This window comes from Malaclemys terrapin, chromosome 1, assembly GCF_027887155.1.
Source record: "Malaclemys terrapin pileata isolate rMalTer1 chromosome 1, rMalTer1.hap1, whole genome shotgun sequence".
NCBI classification, from domain to species: Eukaryota; Metazoa; Chordata; order Testudines; family Emydidae; genus Malaclemys; species Malaclemys terrapin.
The window spans coordinates 140652382-140670829 of record NC_071505.1 but is presented as its reverse complement, the minus strand read 5'-3'; the positions used below and the strand labels follow the sequence as shown (position 1 = coordinate 140670829).

The window sequence follows — 18448 nt, the reverse complement described above, 5'->3', positions numbered from 1 at the left end:
TCTCTATGTTTTTTGCCGCCCCAAGCACGGCAGTCAGGTGGCCTTCGGCGGTGCGCCTGCGGGCACAGTCCACGGTCACGTGGATTCGGTGGCGTTTCTGTGAGTGATCTGCCGGTCCCGCGGCTTCAGCGCACCAGCTGCTGAATTGCCACTGAAACCGCGGGACTAGCAGACCTCCCGCAGGTACGCCGCCAAAGGCCGCCTGACTGCCACCCTCACAGCGACTGGCAGGCCTAGAGCTGTCCCTGCCGCCAAGCTCCCTCCCCCGCTGCCCCTCCCTCCCTCCCAGCGCGCCGCGTCCCTGCTCCTCTGCCTACCTCCAGGTGCTTCTCGCTTTCCAGGAGGGAGGGGAGAAGAGCAGGGAGCCGCGCGCTCATGGGAGGAGGCGGGGCAGGGGCAGGGAATTGGGGAAAGGGTTGGAATAAGGGCAGGGGACTTTGGGGAAGGGGATGGAATGGGGGTGGGAAGAGGCAGGGCAGGGGCGGGGCCTCATGGAAGGGGTGGAGTGGGGGTGGAGCCAGGGCGGGGAGGGGTGTCAGTGATGCAGCCCTCGGGCCAATGTACTATTCCTCATGTGGTCCTTGTGGTCATTTGAGTTTGAGATCCCTGCTCTAGTGCAATATCCTACCTAATGCAGTATCCATATCAGATCACATCACTTGATCCTTTTAGTCCTGTACCCCATCTCTGGCAGGGGACAACACCGAATATTTTAGCAGAAGACAAAAGTTCCGCATACAACTCCTGTCAACTGAGCAACATTCTATACTGGGTTAAAATCCCTCCTTAATCATTGAAGCAATCTTAAATCTTGTAACATAAGATTTGATTATCTTGTTATCCTTAGTGTTATTTTAGCTCACACACACAACAAATTATTTATCATAAAACTGTCCACTCTCCCTTCCTCCACCCCCAAATCCAGCTACAGTATCTATCTCCATGACTTTCCACAGCAGTGAATTCCATTGGTTAATTATACTCTGCCTAAAATGCATTCCCTTGACTACTCATTCATTCTAACTTGACTACTCATTTATTTCATATAGTCACCTCTTGTTCTCAAATTATGGGGCAAGATAAAAAGGAATGGGGATAAAGAGGAATTTCCATTCTCTCCTTCTTTATTCTGAATATATTGACTCAAACTAGGAATTGTTCAGATTGGGAAAATTTTTAAGGGATAACTTCAAATTTACCAAAGATTTTTGCTAGGAATTTCCTTTCATTTTTACAAAACATTTAAGAATTGCTTAGCAACAGGAGCCCCTGCAGAGCTCACAAACTGCACAGGAATGGTCCATGTTGCTGATCAATCTGTTTCACCCCCTCACCATGTGACTTCCTATGTCTCCCAGATAGGAACTTCTATCCCCTCTCCCCTCCCATTAGGGTCTCTGATTCCCCCATCATGTAGGAAGGGGCATGTAAAGTGGACTTAGTAGATTTATTTGGGAAACAGTAAAAAAAGCTGCTACGTGGATCTTATTTTCTCTCAATACCTCATGTTGCTCATTCCCTCCTACACTCTCCTCTTGTCTCTTCTCTGTGCACGCTCCCTCCAGCAATGCCCCTCTGCCATGTACATTGGACAAATCAAATAGTCTCTATGCAAACGAATAAATGGACACAAATGAGACATTCAAAACCAGTAGGAGAGCACTTCAATTTCCCTGGACACTCAAAAACAGACTTAAAAGTGGCAATTCTTCAACAAAAAGACTTCAAAAACAGACTTCAACAAGAAACGGCAGAACTGGAATTAATTTGCAAATTTGACACCATCAAATTAGGTCTGAATAAAGACTGTGAGTGGCTGGATCACTACAAAAAATAAATTTTCCTCTGTTGATATTCACACCTTCTTGTCAACTGTTGAGAATGGGCCTCATGCACCCTAATTGAATTGGCCTCGTTAGCACTGACCCCCCACTCGGTAAGGCAACTCACATCTTTTCATGTGCTGTGTATTTATACCAGCCTACTATATTTTCCACTCCATGCATCGGATGAAGTGGGTTATAGCCCATGGAAGCTTATGCCCAAATAAATTTGTTAGTCTCTAAGGTGCCACAAGGACTCCTCGTTGTTTTTACTCCCTCCTACATAGTTCCCCGCCCCTCTACCCCCATCTTTCCTCCTCTCACTCTCCCAAAACTAGCCCCATCCCTCTCCCATCATGGCTTCCTGTAGACCCCTCCCACAAAACCCCAAATTAGTCAACAATTCTACCCACAAACCCCAAAATTCTGGTCAAAAGCACCAATCCTTGCCAAAACCAACATATTGAAACGAATGGGGAGTTCTTAGACCTAGTGTCTTTGGAGTCATGGCAAGCCAAACAAGGAAACTAAAATGTAAGAAACTACATTCACACCATATTATGGTCACTCAGCAAAGTGAATATACCAGTGTGAAACATGTGCCACCTTAAAACTGCCTCTTGTGCTATGCATTCCAAAACAATCTCATGATCACATACTGGTTCTCAAGTAATCTACATAATATCATAGAGTTGTTTCAACCGCCTAAGATACACTTGTGTTGCATCTTTTAATATTATTTTCATTATGAAATGCTACCTTTAATTTCATTCTCTTCATTATTCAGCATATCTTTTGAGAGCTGCTGAGTAGCTAAAACTCCCATTGCCTTCTGGAAACCCACAGCCCACAGGATTCAGCACTTACACATTTTACATGTTGAGCTCTCTTCTCTTCAGGATAGGAATTTTAATAATTCTCTCAGCAGGAATATACTATACATTCAACAGGATTTTTTAGTTCCCCTGATACAGACAGATACACCTCTGAGCAGTAATTTATTACTGTAGGATTTTGCAATCTGTTGCCTCACAGAAATAAGGTTCTAGAACAGCATTAACACTGCGATTTTATGATTTCTTGTTTACAACATCTCAAATAGCAGGGGAATTAATTTGTATTTTTCAGGTGACCTATATTCAAACTGTCATAATAAAGTTAAAATATTGCTTTCTCTGGGCTGTTTCTTTTTTACAAACTTTGTTTTATTTAGGTGGCAATAAGAAAAATTATGGTAAAAAATACATAGATACCACAGTCCAGTTTTAACCAGTTTAGAAATACGTCCTGTTCTGGAAAATAGTGTGGCACAGTGAAATAAGATAGATAGTAGTGACTGAATCATATGTCCTAATAGTAGTGGCTATTTTTTAAAAGAATGAGTAAATAAAACAAGCAAAACAAATGGTCAGGGATGCAATCCCATGCTCAGAGAGATCCTAAACTGCTGACTGCCACACTGAGCATGGAAGATGGGATGAATCACTCCATAATTGCCCTTTTCTTTACACTACCCCTGAAGCTCCTGTACAAGCCACTGTCAGAGACAGGATTATGGGCAAGATGGACCATGGTCTGACCCAGTATGGCAGCTTTTATGCTCTTATGAACATAGTCCAAAAACGTACTCACCAATAGCAATTTTCATATAAATTCAGTATCAAATATAGCAGCAGTCTTTACTCTTAATAAAAATGACTTCTTTACAGTCTGCAGTTCCAAAATAACACAAAGTATAGAGCAATAAATATGCCTGTTATAGGAGAGAACATATTATATATGAGAGGGGGTTCTAAATTGACACAAATGAGACTAGTGAGGTTGGATTTCTTATTGGACATGCCTTCCTTAAAATGCTGCTAATTTTTTTCTTTAATTAGTATGAATCTCTGTACCCATATTCTACTTATGTTACTGATATGAAAGTTACTGGGACAGATTTAACATATATTTAACTAATTCCAAGCAGTTAAGGTAATTAAGCATATGTTATACAGATGTTAAATTCTAAATACGAATCTTTTAATACAGAAATTGTTAATGTTAAGAAGTATTCTTTTCTCAGAACATAAGAGACCTCCATTCAAGGGTTCTGCTAGCTTCTGTCAAGGATGTCAGGATCGCCAAATGGCCTGAGATTGTGAAATTTACACAAACTGTTTGTAAACCAGCAGAGATCTGGAGCCTTGGACAGTGATAATCCTTTTTTCTAGGGTGGATAAAAATAGTAATTTAAAAACACTCAAAAATATATTTTTAATTTAAATACTATTTTGTTATTTAAATTAAATACATTTTTATTTTTTTTAAATAAATCCATTTAAAATTAAAATTGAAATTATCACAATCTATATTAAGGTCTAATTTTACTGTAATTCAATATTTACATTCAATAAAAATAATAGCATTCAAGCACTATATGTTTGTTGCTGAAATTTTAAAGAAAGCCATACTACTGAACAAGTGGAAGTCACTGGCTAAGCACCAGGAACCAAAGTTTGTTGAAGTGATAAACCAGCTTTTGACAGTAGTAGCCTCTTTTGCAGGTGCAGAGAAAATATCTTCCTCATTTCAATTCCAACTAGTTCAGTTCAAATGACTATTTCATTCAAAGTTGAGAAACCAACTGGGAGTTGAAAAAGAAGGACAGCTTATTTTCCCCTTCCATGCTATGAATCGAAGTAAGGTGTGAGAGGATGAGATCTACTAGTTCTAAAATCTTGTTCGACGTGGTGATGAGTAACAATCACAATTCACTAACTACAGATAAAACTTACTTTTTTTATAAACTTCCCTTTTTCTTATGTATCCACCACATTTAAGATAGTTTTACGTAACTAATAAAAAAGAATTAAAATTCTGCTTCTGTTCATTTTTAATTAAATTCCAAGTTCCATCCAAATACAGCTTAACATAAAACATTAGTAAAAAAGTAATCAACTAGAAAATAATACATTATTAACCATTTTCTAATATAATACAAAAATGTTAAATATTAAAAATCTGAATGTCTTAAGCTATGTAACTGCTTCAATAAATGTGTATTGAATAGTGAACCCTCTGATTAGCAAAGAAAAGTACCAAATTTAGTGAGTGTAAAAGGTATGTTTAGTTGCAAATCAACATCTTTTAATAGTTGACAAGTGAGAATTAACCTTTGTTAGGAAAAGAGCTAAAAAGTACAAATGCAAACAAGATTAAAATAGATTATGTAAACCAAGATTTCCTGCTTGCTGATTTAAATCATAATTAAAGTGAGTAATTTAAATCACTTGGATTTAAAGCAATCCACCCTGCTTTTTTCCTTTCTTTGTTGTTGCGATTGTTTTGCTTTTATAAAAGCTTTAAAATTGGGTAATTTCAGTGTAAAAAAATAATCCCTGTGTTAGTGTCAGGTTGTACACAGTTAAAGAATCAGAAAAGGGAGGTCAGGAAAGATAAGACTAAATGCCCAAATTAACTCTGCATATGTATTGTGATACCATCTAATCATATGATCACCTATTATTCCTCTAGTAATACAGTGTTATATATTTTCTTCTACAACTGAAGGGCTGATCCTGGCAACATTTGCTATTGAGTCAAGTGCTTCCTCTTCTACATAGTCCTACTGCAGTCAGTCAGGTTGCCCTTTATGACATACAAAAGTGGCCTGACATTTTTTTCATGTCTTTGTTTTTTATTTTTTTCCCCTTCCTGTTTTTTGCCTTCGAAATATCAGGAGTGTCAATTCTGGTTTTGCTGGAGCATCTGTTAGGAAGCTTAAACAGTGCATAATGTAAGCACTCACTCTTCATTTGATGGGTCATGGGTGTTGAACTTTTAATACAAGCTTCTCTTCTCCACAATGTTCATTAGTCAATGAAGTTAAATAGATGTTTACAAAAACAAAAAAACTCCCAAAGTTTTAAACAGCCCCACTAAAATCCATTCCCCTCTCAACTGCTCAGCCTCCACACTCTTGCCTCTTGTGATGTCATCATTTTACTAGTTCTTTACTCATTATTGAGTCTTCCAGCTTAGACAGGACCCGAATTTCTAATATGAAACACAAGCAGGAGAATGAAACAGAGAAAACGTTCTTTAAAAAAAACCAACCCTTTGAGGCCTTCTTTATACAGAATAAAGAAGCAAACAAGGACATGAGCCCATTTTTTTGACTTTGCAGATGCCCTTTAAGAAACTGCTTCAAAGATAATGTCTTCTCAAGGTTATTACAAGACCTCCTCCAGCAAGCAATTGATTACTGTTGGACTCTTAAGATGATTTTCACTATATTAAGCCCAGTCAGTGTAAGAAATAGGGGTAGAATGTAGGACTGCCTGAGCTCATAGCCCGGTATATATTCTCTTATGCCAATGAGGCATTTTGGTAAGAAGAAATGCTACTGAAGCAGCAGAATTATCCTTTTTACCATATCTTGAATTTGCCCAAAACATTTGGAAAGGTTATCCAGTCTGGTATGGACCATTCTGGAGTTTGAACGGTTCACGGTAAAGCAAAATTAGCCATTCACACATACAGAACACATTTTTCCTTAGGTGTGCACTTACCAAGTTTAGCAAAATAAATAAATAAATACATCTGCATGAACAGTACATGATTTTCAAACATTTATAACTCAGTCAAATCAAAATCAATTTCCTGTATGACAAGACTGCACACTGTTCCTTGGGGAGGGCTATTGCACTGACAAAACGACTCTAATCTCAATCATTTGGCCTGTAGCTCTGTATTATATAACGCTGCAAGTTTTTCTTATGCATTGTTCATAAAATGTAATCCCCCATGGAATTAGTTGTTCCTGACATATTACAATGAGCCTTTAGGGCAGTATTTTCAGCCTGTGGCCCGAGGAACCCTGGGGGTCCACAGACTATGTCTAAGGGGTCCATGAAAGCTTGTCTTTACCATAGAACAGTAGTTTTCAACCTGTGGTCCACAGACACCTGGGGGTCCACAGACTATGTCTAAGATTTCCAAAGGATTCCCACCTCCATTCGAAATTTTTTAGGGGTCCTCAAATGAAAAAAGGCTGAAAACCACTGATCTAGAGGACTTATCCCTGCATTACAGCAGCAATGGCTACAAAGGTTCAGGACTTTGTTTTCCCAATTGTCTAGAGTCCAGGGTGGAGCTAGAACAGAGGTGGGTAAACTATGGCCATCGGGCCCCTCCTGTCCGGCTCCTGAGCTCCTGGCCCGGGAGGCTAGTCTCCTGACCTTTTTCAGCTGTTTCCCCTCCCCCGTAGCCTCAGCTCACTGCGCCGCTGGCACAATGCTCTGTGTGGCGGGACTGTGAGCTCTTGCCAGGCAGTGCAGCTGCAGAGCCCCAGTCAGGGGTAGGGGTTCTGGGGGCAGGCAGGGAGAAGGGGTGGTTGGATGGGGCGGAGGTCCCGGGGGGCAGTCAAGAATAAGAGGAGGGGTTGGATGGGATGGCAGGGGGCAATCAGGGGCGGGGGACCTGGAGGCGGTCAGGGGACAGGGAGGGGTGGGTGGGGCAGGGGTCCAGGGAGGGCTGTCAGGGGACAGGGAACGGGGGGGTTGGATGGGGCAGGAGTCCTGGGGGGACCATCAGGGGGTGAGAAGCGGGGGGGTCGGATGGGGGCGAGGGCCAGGCCACGCCTGGCTGTTTGGGGAGGCGCAGCCTCCCCTAACCGGCCCTCCATATAATTTTGGAAACCTGACGTGGCCCTCAGGCCAAAAAGTTTGCCCGCCCCCGAGCTACAAGCTGGAAGTTACATCAAGAATCAATCATAAGCCAGAACTCAAAGATAAAGGGTTTGGTTTTACTTTTAGTGTTGTCTGTTGGGGCAGAAAGAGAAGCATCACAGCCTGGCAGGTCCCCATTCAACTTCCCATTCCTACCCGAAGGGAAATTTGAACTCAGTGGGAGGTCACTGGGTCATTAAAGGGCATCAGCCCAGCAGAGACCAGCAACCCAGGAGGTTGAGGAGTGATTCTAAGGCCTTGTATACACTGCCACCTTACAGCGCTGAATCTTTCTCGCTCAGGAGTGTGAAAAAACACCCCCCTGAGTGAAGCGAGTTTCAGTGCTGTAAAGTGGCAGTGTAGACAGTGTACCAGCGCTGAGAGCTACTCCCCTCGTGAGGGTGGGTTTTTTTGCATGCTGGTGCCACAACTACACAGCCACACTAAAACACTGCCAGGGCAACGCTGCTGCAGCAGCACTTTAACGTTGGTAGAGAAGACATACCCTTAGTCAGGCTGCTGAAAGCCAGCTTCACTTTCCAGTGGACTACAGACCAGGGAGCCTCAGCACAATCCTACCCTTCTAGGGGTGAAGATCATGTAAGAAATCCCATTTTATTTATTTTGCTTGTTAGTTTTAAGCTGACCAATGATTATGGTGTTGCATCACCCAGTAAAGAACTGATTTCCAATCCACTATCTGCCTAGGCAGGTGCTAGGAGGGAGCTGGGGGGCTGGGCCCATGTAAATCTTGGGAGGGGGAGGGTTTAAGGTATTGTTGATATTTTATTATTCTAGTTACTACCATTCATTCATTATCCCCTATCCTTTGTGTCATCTACCTAATAAAGTCCCCCCTGTTGCTATATTGTTACTTTTGGGATTGTGATAATTATTTTATTCCTTGTGTACTGGACTACACTCCTACTACATTATTTGTCAGAAAACATTTTCCCAAGGGACAGCAGCCCTTGTGTTCCAGACACTAGCATGGTCCCCCTTGGGTGGAGGCACGAGATGCCAAGATAAAGAATCCAGAAGCAATATCATTGAGGGTGAGAGGGAGAAAAGGGCTTGAACCACACCTTAGGGGAAGGGCTGCAAATATAGAAATTATTTCCCTCCCATTTTCCTTTCACTGAAAAAAAAAAAAACATTTTTCCGTGAAATGTTTCAAGGAAACAAAATTTTCACCTTGAATCAGAAACCAAATCAGGAAATATCAGCCCCCAAATGTAATAGCTTCTCAAAGCTGTGAATGTCTGGAAACAGAATTATCATGGAAACTGTTATGCAACCTTAATTCTAGTGGGTTGCCTCCAGAACCCTGCTATAATGTTCAAGCAGTGAAGAGACTACAAAAAATGTCCATCTCCAAAACACCTTGCCCAAATTTTCTACAGATGTTCTACCCTAGTCTAAGACTACACCTGTGAAATTTCAGGGGGACTGGGTTCCATTGCAGTGAAGCTGGCGTGTCAGGGTGTCAAATCTGTGTCAAGTGTCTTCAGTCTAGTGTCTCCTTATTATGCTGAAGGAACCCAGGGTTCATTCTGAATTGCCCGGGGAGGCTGCTCCCCCATTTCTTGGCAAGTCCCTGGCCAGTTCCACCCAGAGGAGTGCGCTCTCAAAGGTGATCTTACAAAGGAAAATATATATTGGGTTTTTACTTTTTGCTCTTCTTTACTTCTTTATGATGTATAAAGGAAAGGCCTGAACATTTTATTATTTTTCCTCCCTCCAAAAGCCATAACACTTATTTTCCTATTTTTTCCTTTATTTTTTATTCAGTATACATTAAGGTCTTGTCTGCCCTGCTTTTCCATTATTGTAGACTGGTAGGATTATGACCATTCAAGCAAAACCTGGTTTGAGAAGGAAAATGATTCATATTCAGGCTGTTTAAATCTATCTAACTCAAATGCCTGAGAAACACACACACACACACACACACAATCACCTTCACTTAAGGCAGTGGCTCTCAATCTTTCCAGACTACTGTACCCATTCAGGAGTCTGATTTGTCTTGCATATCCCCAAGTTTCCCCTCACTTAAAAACTACTTGCTTACAAAATCAGACATGAAAATACAAAGCACACTATTACTGAATAATTGCTTACTTTCTCATTCTGTCAGTATGAAATTTTAGTTTGTACTGACTTTGCTAATGCTTTTTATGTAGCCTGTTGTAAAACTAGGCAACTTTCTAGATGAATTGATGTACCCCTGGAAGACTTCTGCATACCCCTGGTTGAAAACCACTGAGTTAAGAGATGAGAAAGAATACAATCAGCATCTGAAGCTTCAAAGTATTCATTCTAAAACCAACAAAGATTAGACTTCAGATTCTTTATATTATATATTCCTTATATTTTCAAACTTATCAGAAACACCTACAATGATCAACACCCCCCACAATATACCTTTCAAGATCCAGGGGTTCTACACATGCCTCTACAACATTGTTACTTCTGTGGGAATTCTGTGCCACTGCCAATGCAGAATTTTGCAGAAATTAACATGTGCGCAGAATTCCTTTTGGCCCACAGAAATGGGTTGCAGTGCTGCTGGCCGCCACTAGGGGCCACTGGACCCGGCAGAGCCCAGCTCGCACATAGAAGACACTGATGGGAGGAGGGGGAGGAAGCTAGAGGTTTCCCAGCAGCTGCAGATCCTAGCACACCCTGAGGGAAAAAGATGGCAGCATGCAGGAAACTCCACACAAGCAGGCTGTTTCTTCCTCTTGATCCCTGAGCTCTGAGGGGTAGGGGGCAGGTGTCTGGGCTGGGGAAGGGGGGGCTGTCATAGGGGTTTCTTTAACTCTCTACTCCTGGGAGTTTTTTTGTGTGTGTCTGTATTGTTACAGACGTACTTGCTGACGGGTATTTTGAAATAAATTACCAAAATAATTAAAACTGGGGTGATTATGTAGTGTTATTTTGACAAATAAAATCTGCAGAATTTTAAAATACTGTGTGCAGAATTTTTAATTTTTGGCACAGAATTTCCCCGGGAGTACACATGGTGTACCTCATTCAGTTCATTAAATGCTCCACAGACAATCACTGTGCTCTCAAATGAACTTACACAGGAAAATGATAAAAGGCATGAACACCAGGTCCCCTGTGGGTGAACACTTTTCACAAAACGATCAATATATCTGACCTATCAGTCCTCATCCTCAAAGGAAACCTGCACAACACTTTCAAAAGATGAGCCTGGGAGCTTAAATTCATAACTTTGCTAGATACTAAAAATCATAGTCTTATTAAAGAACTGGTTTATGGCTTATTACAGCAATCTGTACCCCTCTAACCCTTCCTCCCCCTTTCTGTCCTATGGCTAGGGGTGTTAATGGTATCCATTTCCAGCAGATTCCCAAGCACTGGTGAAGTCTCAAGGGCTAGTACTGTATGTAGGAAATCCACTCCGCCCCCTCAGTCAGGGTGGGGCAGGTCTGGTGGCTCAGACACATGGACAGCCTGTGAGCTCAGTGCAGACACAGACCTTCCTCTCCATGCTTGGGGCTTCCATTATAATTTCAGAGGAAATCATGTCAGCACACCAAATTGGTTTATATTATAAATCTCAGCCCATTTCTCTTCTCTCCCCATCCCCCACTTTCCATCTCTTTCAGATAAAGACATGTCTCTTCCTGACCTTGATCTTAATGACAATGCTTTAGATATGGGTTTCATTTTCCCTTTCATTTGTTCCCCAGTCTCTGTCCTCCTTTCCCCTTCCCTATCTCCCCACCCTCCATTCCCCCCTCCTCTTCTCCCTCTACGTCTTTCTTTCACCATCTCCCTCCTGCTTTCCAACTCCCTTTTTTTTCAAAGGCTTTCACGTGTGAGTGAGAGATGAGCATTCATCACAAACCAGTTTGGGTCAGTGAACATATGTGGCCACAGGGATTTTCCTTGGCACAAACAAGGGGGTTGTTTACAACACCTCTACCCCCTCCTTCTCTAATTCTGTCTCTCTCTCCCTCAGTCTCTCTTATCTCTTCCCTCTCCCTCTCCCCTTTCACCTACTCTCTCTTCTCCCCTTCCCTCTGCCAGCATTCTGGCCTCTCTTCTCCTCCCTGCTTTTTCCTGTTCTCCCTCTTCCATCCTCTCCCACTCTCCTTCAGTGGCTCAGCATAAACTGCCCCCTGGTGCCAGTGTAGAACATTCCCTTCATGTCTGCAATTTTGGGGCTGGTGGTTAAAAACCGTAAGGGCAAGAGCTGCTGATTGTAGCCCAATGGGCACAGTCTCGTAGAAGAGTAACAGCTCTTTGGAGACTGAATTCCACAAAACAGGCATGACATGGGCAATAGCAATACAATCATCCCACACAGTCTAACCAATCCCCCCTCAACTGCCTTACCCCTGGGAACAAGAGGGGAGTTTAGGGTCAATGCAAACCTTGGCCTCTCTCTGCCAAGACAGCCAACAGGGATGTTGAGTAATGCTATTAGTGCTTATTGAAATGTGGATGCCTGTCCCACTAAGAACTGGACTAAGACCCTCCACAACTCATAAAACACTGAACACCCATCAGAGAGGGACACATTTTGCTCATTACTGATCTGAAGCAGAAGCAGAACAGATTAGCATGCTGGAGGCTCCATAGCCTGCTCCCCAGCACCCCCTGAGCCATTCAGTCTCCTCAGGCTTTAGAAAGAGCTTATCTTAACAAAAACCTGCTCTTACCTTCCAGTGAGGCGGCTAGGTGAAACAGGCAGACCAGCCACAGCCAACCCATTCCCACTGCTCTTCTCCTTGCCCTTAAGGCAGCCTTAAGATCCATGTAGCTTCTCCAGGGACTCCACCATCTCCAAATAACACTCCCAACTCCCTTCAAGAGTTTCAAGGCAGTGTCAGGTGGGTCAGGGCCTCTCCACGCCAAAGCACAAGCGTCTCCACACAACGGGGGTGACTGGGGAGAGAGAGAAGGTGAAGAAAGGAAATCAGGTAGCCACAATTTCAAGCTATGACATGGCAGGTTCATAAGTACCAAACACAACCCTACCCCAGCATATGCTGTGCCTGACCCATAGTTGCAGAGTTATATCACAGATTGAATGCATGCCATGACAGCACTGCCCCTCCCCCCTCCTCATTCCCTATGCCTCAGCAGTGGTTTAGGAGGCCTCCAGACTCACAGGGAGTGCTTCACTGAGTCAGTATTGGCCCAGGCCCACAGCATGGTGCTAGGGGGCACTCTTGCTGCATGGCCAAGGCCCTGTCCGCTTGCAATCATTGGAAACACCTCATGGCACTTTTTCAAAAAGAGTGGAGCTGTTAAACCTTGTGTCCTTTCCAAATTCCAGCCCACGTAATTGCATTTTGCCTCCTTAGAATTTCCCGGGGCAGTTTCAATGAGAGAGATTATTTTTCAGATCCTGTGACACTGCTGTGTAAGACTGCTGACACATTTCATCCCAGAGATAGCTGCATTTCAGCTTCAGGCGAGTTATCACTGCAGACATTTATGGTTTTAGCCTCACAACACCTCTGACACTTAAAGAAGTGTTATCCCCATTTCAGAGATGGGGAAACAGGCAAAAAAAGTGAAAGTCAAACAGGAAGTGTGGCACAGCCAAGGAAAGAACCCAGTCCCAGTCTAGTGCCTTAACCAAAGCTTTGTGCTTCTTCTCTGTATAAAGATTGTCTGTAAACGCCCATCCTTCATCATGCCAGGCACCATACACACCTGCAGCAGTCATACTGAGAAAGTGGCATCACAAAGAGGATTCACTCAGCCTACCACAGTGCAACAGCTTTGTAACATCAGGTCCTTCTGGGCCCAGCCATCAGCGAACACTGCTCAGTCCCCATCCCTCTACACAAATGTCATGGACATATGTAGGTTACTCATAGGAAACAATACATTTTGTTTCTTTAGGGCACCCTTCATGTAGCATTCCAAAAGGCACTTCAGGGAGACAGTCAAGTGTAAGCTAAGTAGAAAGACAAGGTTCTCAGGCGACACAGAAAGAGGGGAAATGGCTGGGCTAGAGGGGGGAGGGTAGAGTTGCAATTAGAAGAGCCAGCCATGCAGGGATCATCTCCAGATCCAGCAGTGAGGAAAAAAAAGCAGGGGGGCAAGTTTGGGGGAGCAGAGGGTGGACAATTTGAGGTCCGGGAGTAGAATGGAATTTGAGTTGCTTTATTTGTGTGAGAGAAAGAGGCATCGCCAGACAAAGAGGAGAGTGTCCCTTCCTGTACAGCCCTAGTGAGACTGCACTAGAATGCTGCATCCAGAGGGATTAGAGCCACCCCAAACATCAGGAAGATGTAGTAAAATTGAAGGGAGCTCAGAGAAAAGCAAGAAGTGTGATTCAGGGGGACTGATTTGTGAAGAGAGATAAAAAGAACTAATTAAATATAACTGGGACAAATGACTAAAATGTGTGTTGGGGGGGAAGGAGGGAGGAGAATATAGTAACTGGCTCCAAGTCTTATAAAGGTGTACACACTGAAAAAGGAGAGACGCTGATTGCAGAGAGAACAGGAGTACTTGTGGCACCTTAGAGACTAACAAATTTATTAGAGCATAAGCTTTCGTGGACTACAGCCCACTTCTTCGGATGCATACAGAGTGGAATAAATATTGAGGAGATATATATATATACACACATACAGAGAGCATAAACAGGTGGGAGTTGTCTTACCAATTCTGAGAGACCAATTAAGTAAGAGAAAAAAAACTTTTGAAGTGATAATCAAGGTAGCCCAGTACAGACAGTTTGATAAGAAGTGTGAGAATACTTACAAGGGGAGATAGATTCAATGTTTGCAATGGCTCAGCCATTCCCAGTCCTTATTCAATCCTTTGTTGATTGTGTCTAGTTTGCATATCAATTCCAGCTCAGCAGTCTCTCGTTGGGGTCTGTTTTTGAAGTTTTTCTGTTGTAATATAGCCACCCGCAGGTCTGTCATTGAATGACCAGACAGGTTAAAGTGTTCTCCCACTGGTTTTTGAGTATTATGATTCCTGATGTCAGATTTGTGTCCATTAATCCTTCACCTGTTTATGCTCTCTGTATGTGTGTATATATATATATATCGCCTCAATATTTATTCCACTCTGAATGCATCCGAAGAAGTGGGCTGTAGTCCACGAAAGCTTATGCTCTAATAAATTTGTAGGCTCTAAGGTGCCACAAGTACTCCTGTTCTTTTTGCGGATACAAACTAACACGGCTGCTACTCTGAAACCTGATTGCAGAGAGTAAGGGAATGAAACAGAGCAAAGGGGAACATTTCAGGCTGGGTAATCAGGAAATATTTCATAACAGTAAGAACTATTAGATTGTAGTGAAATAGTCTCCCCAAGGGAAGTGGTAGAAGATCAATTGCTTGAGCCATTTAAAACATGACTGGCAATGCCTGGGAGAATAATCTGTAGAGGGCTGTAAATAATAAACATCTGTCCTCCTATGCAGTCTTTAATACCAAGATCTAAAAGCACTTTACTAAGTTAGCAGACCCCTGAGAGAGAGAGATTGTAAGTATTGTGACTACTGTTTTACAAGGAGGTAAACAGAGGAACAAAGACAAATTCAACCCAGATGCTAAGTGCAGAAATATCTGCTGAAGCCAATGGAATTGTATCCACTTATATCAGGCCTCACTTTGGTAAAGGTGAAGTGACTTGCCCAGTGTTATGCAGTAAGTCAGTGGCAGAGCTGGGAGCAGAACCAGCAATCTTGACCTTGTTCCAACCACCAGATCTCAGTCTCAGTGTTGGATCAGCCAGGCGATAGAGGGAAAATTGACAAAATGTGGCCGAAGGTTCTTATCAGGAATAAGGCAGAATTTGAAACAAACTGATAGAAGTGGACCCACTGCTGGCCTGGGGAAATGAGCCATTCTCCTTCCCCACCCATCTGTGGGGTAAATTATCTGCCTAAGTTTATACTGCTTTCTCAGTATTCCTAGCCCCAGTGAGTTTGCGTTGCAGATTTCAGATGCTGTCTCTTCCCCCAGCCAACGTGCTGGCCCAAAAATAAGGACAAGTGGAAGATGTTATGGCTGGGGGCCATGTATATATATGGGATGGCAGGAGGAAGCATTAACCCTTCAGAAATTGAGTAGTACTGAGGCCCTAATCCAAAAATTAGTCTCCTGCCCTTTCCTCCCACTCCTGTTGGGAACCCAGACCTGACCATCTCCTGGTTCTTCCATCCTATGTCCTCCACACACCCCTTCCAGTGCTGAACCCTCCTGTTACTAGAGTGACCAGACAGCAAGTGTGAAAAATCAGGACAGGGAGTGGGAGTAATAGGTACCTATAGAAGGCAAAGTCCCAAGTATCAGAACTGTCCCTATAAAATTGGGACATCTGGTCACCCTACCTGTTACTCCTCAGCAATCTCAACCTAGCCCAGCTTCTCAGCCACCTCTTCACTACTATAGATAGGCATCCTGTCCTGGTCACCCTCGCAGCTCCTTCTTACCACTCCCACAAGGATATTCAGGCCAGATCTAATTCTCTCTGATGCAGAATACACCTATCTTTCCCACTCTGCCAGCCCAAATGAGAACCTTCCCAGTGTGGAATCCCTCAGTGCCTCCCTGCTCCCCTTCCCTCTCTCCCAACCACTCATAATGGGCTGCTCCCACTGTCATCACTCTTGCATTAACTCCTCCATAACGAGCTTCCTGTATTGCCTCAATGCTCATAGCTTCCTAACTCCTGAATGACCTCTAGCTCCCAGATGGTGCTGAGAATTAGGCCTGGTCTACACTAGGAGGTTATGTCAAATTTAGCAGCGTTAAATCGAATTAACCCTGCACCCGTCCACACAACGAAGCTATTTAGTTCGACATAGAGGTCTCTTTAAATCGATTTCTGTACTTCTCCCCAACGAGGGGAGTAGAGCTAAATTCGACATAGCCATGTCGAATTAGGGTAGGTGTGGATGGAATTCGACGCTAATAGCTCCAGGAGCTATCCCACAGTGCACCACTCTGTTGACGCTCTGGACAGCAGTCCGAGCTCGGATGCTCTGACCAGCCACACAGGAAAAGCCCCGGGGAAATTTGAATTCCTTTTCCTGTCTGGCCAGTTTGAATCTCATTTCCTGTTTGGACATCGTGGCGAGTTCAACAGCACTGGCAACGATGCAGAGCTCTCCAGCACAGGTGACCATGCAATCGCAGAATAGAAAGAGGGCCCCAGCATGGACTGATCGGATCTGATCGCTGTGTGGGGTGATGAGTCCGTGCTTTCGGAGCTGCGATCGAAAAAACGGAATGCAAAGATCTACGAGAAGATCTCCAAAGCCATGACGGAGAGAAGATACAGCCGGGATGCAACGCAGTGCCGCGTGAAAATCAAGGACCTGAGACAAGGCTACCAGAAGACCAAAGCGGCAAACGGATGCTCCAGATCCCAGCCCCAGACATGCCGTTTCTACGAGGCACTGCATTCCATTCTAGGTGTGTCCGCCACCACTACCCCGCCAGTGACCGTGGACTCTGACGATGGGGTATTGTCGACAGCCGCTTCCTCGGACATGTTCGCGGACGGGGAAGATGAGGAAGGAGATGAGGAGGACGAGGCAGTCGACAGCGCATACAACGCTGATTTCCCCGACAGCCAGGATCTCTTCATCACCCTCACGGAGATCCCTTACCAACTCTCCCAAGGCGTTAACCCTGACCCTGAATCAGGGGAAACATCAGTCGGTAAGTGTTTTAAACATGTAAACATTTATTTTGATCAGAACAGGAATGGAATATTAACAATGAGTTTTTCATGATTACTTTGCCCTAGGCGCTTTACTTTTTAGCCTTGCCAGTGCAACTACTTCAAAAGTATCTCAAAATGGCTGGTTTTGCAGGATTACTTTGTCCTATGCACTCTACTTTTTAGTCCTTGCCAGTGCAAGGAAAATTCTGTCAATATGTCCGGGGATAGAACAGAAATCCTCCTGGGACATCTCCACGAAGCTCTCCTGGAGGTAATTTGAAAGCCTTTGCATTAGGTTCCTGGGGAGAGCGGCCTTATTGCATCCTCCATGGTAGGAAACTTTTCTGCGCCAGGCTAGCAGCAAGTACTCCGGGATCAGTGCCTCGCACAGCATGGCTGCATACAGCCCTGGTTTTTGCTGGCATTCACGCAGCATGCGGTCTTTCTCTGTGTCCGAAATCCTCATCAGAGTGATATCACTCATGGTGACCTGCTTTAAATTAGGGGAATGTTAGTATTGGGACTGATTGCCTGTTCCTTTACATAACTGTAACCGGCGGTTTACAGCCACGCAGTGGAGGCGGGACAGGGGCAGCATACAGGGATCTTTCCCAGGGACAGCCGCAAGGAGGGTGGGACAGGGGCAGAGTTCATGCTGGCTGGATTGCCGGCAGCAGGAACTGGCCAACGCTAGGGGCATTGCTTTGAACGTGAAAGGAGGGCACTGCTATAAATTAAGCTTTCAGCAGCCAAAAGGCTTACCATGTCCACCTGCTACCCGAATTCCGCTGTCCTGCCCCGCTTGTGTGATCTATACTCCAAGACCCCAGGCACTGAATGGGAAGGCCGAAAATTCGACCTTGTCCTGAGTGCGCATGTGATAGGTGCTGTGCATGGTCTTGTTCACAGAGAAAGACTATGTTCATTGTTCATAAAAATGTATCTTTGTGAGGAATTCACTCCCTTTTTCCCATCCCACAGCTGTGAGTGTCTCCCGACCTACCCCGGCATCCCCCTCCCAGAGGCTGGCGCAGATTAGGCGCCGAAAGAGAAGGACACGGGACGAGATGTTCTCCAAACTTATGGGCTGCTCCCAAGCCGAAGCGGCACAGCAGACCCAGTGGAGGGAGAACATGTCGCAATACCAGCGATCACACAGCGACCAGGAGGACAGGTGGTGGCAGGAAGACCAGCAGGCGACTCAAACGCTGCTTGGACTAATGAGGG

The 18448-nt window shown here is 44.2% G+C and overlaps 1 protein-coding gene across 2 annotated transcripts in view; it reads right to left on the bottom strand.

Moving 5' to 3' along the window:
- Positions 1–18448, bottom strand: part of LOC128843806 (ephrin type-B receptor 5) — a 152235-nt gene that overhangs the window by 109550 nt on the left and 24237 nt on the right. For both annotated transcript variants that reach the window (XM_054040927.1, XM_054040935.1), the window contains exon 2: positions 12232–12457. In XM_054040927.1, the coding sequence (XP_053896902.1) occupies positions 12232–12328 (97 nt within the window). In that variant the 5' untranslated portion in view covers positions 12329–12457. The remainder of the gene's footprint in view (positions 1–12231; positions 12458–18448) is intronic.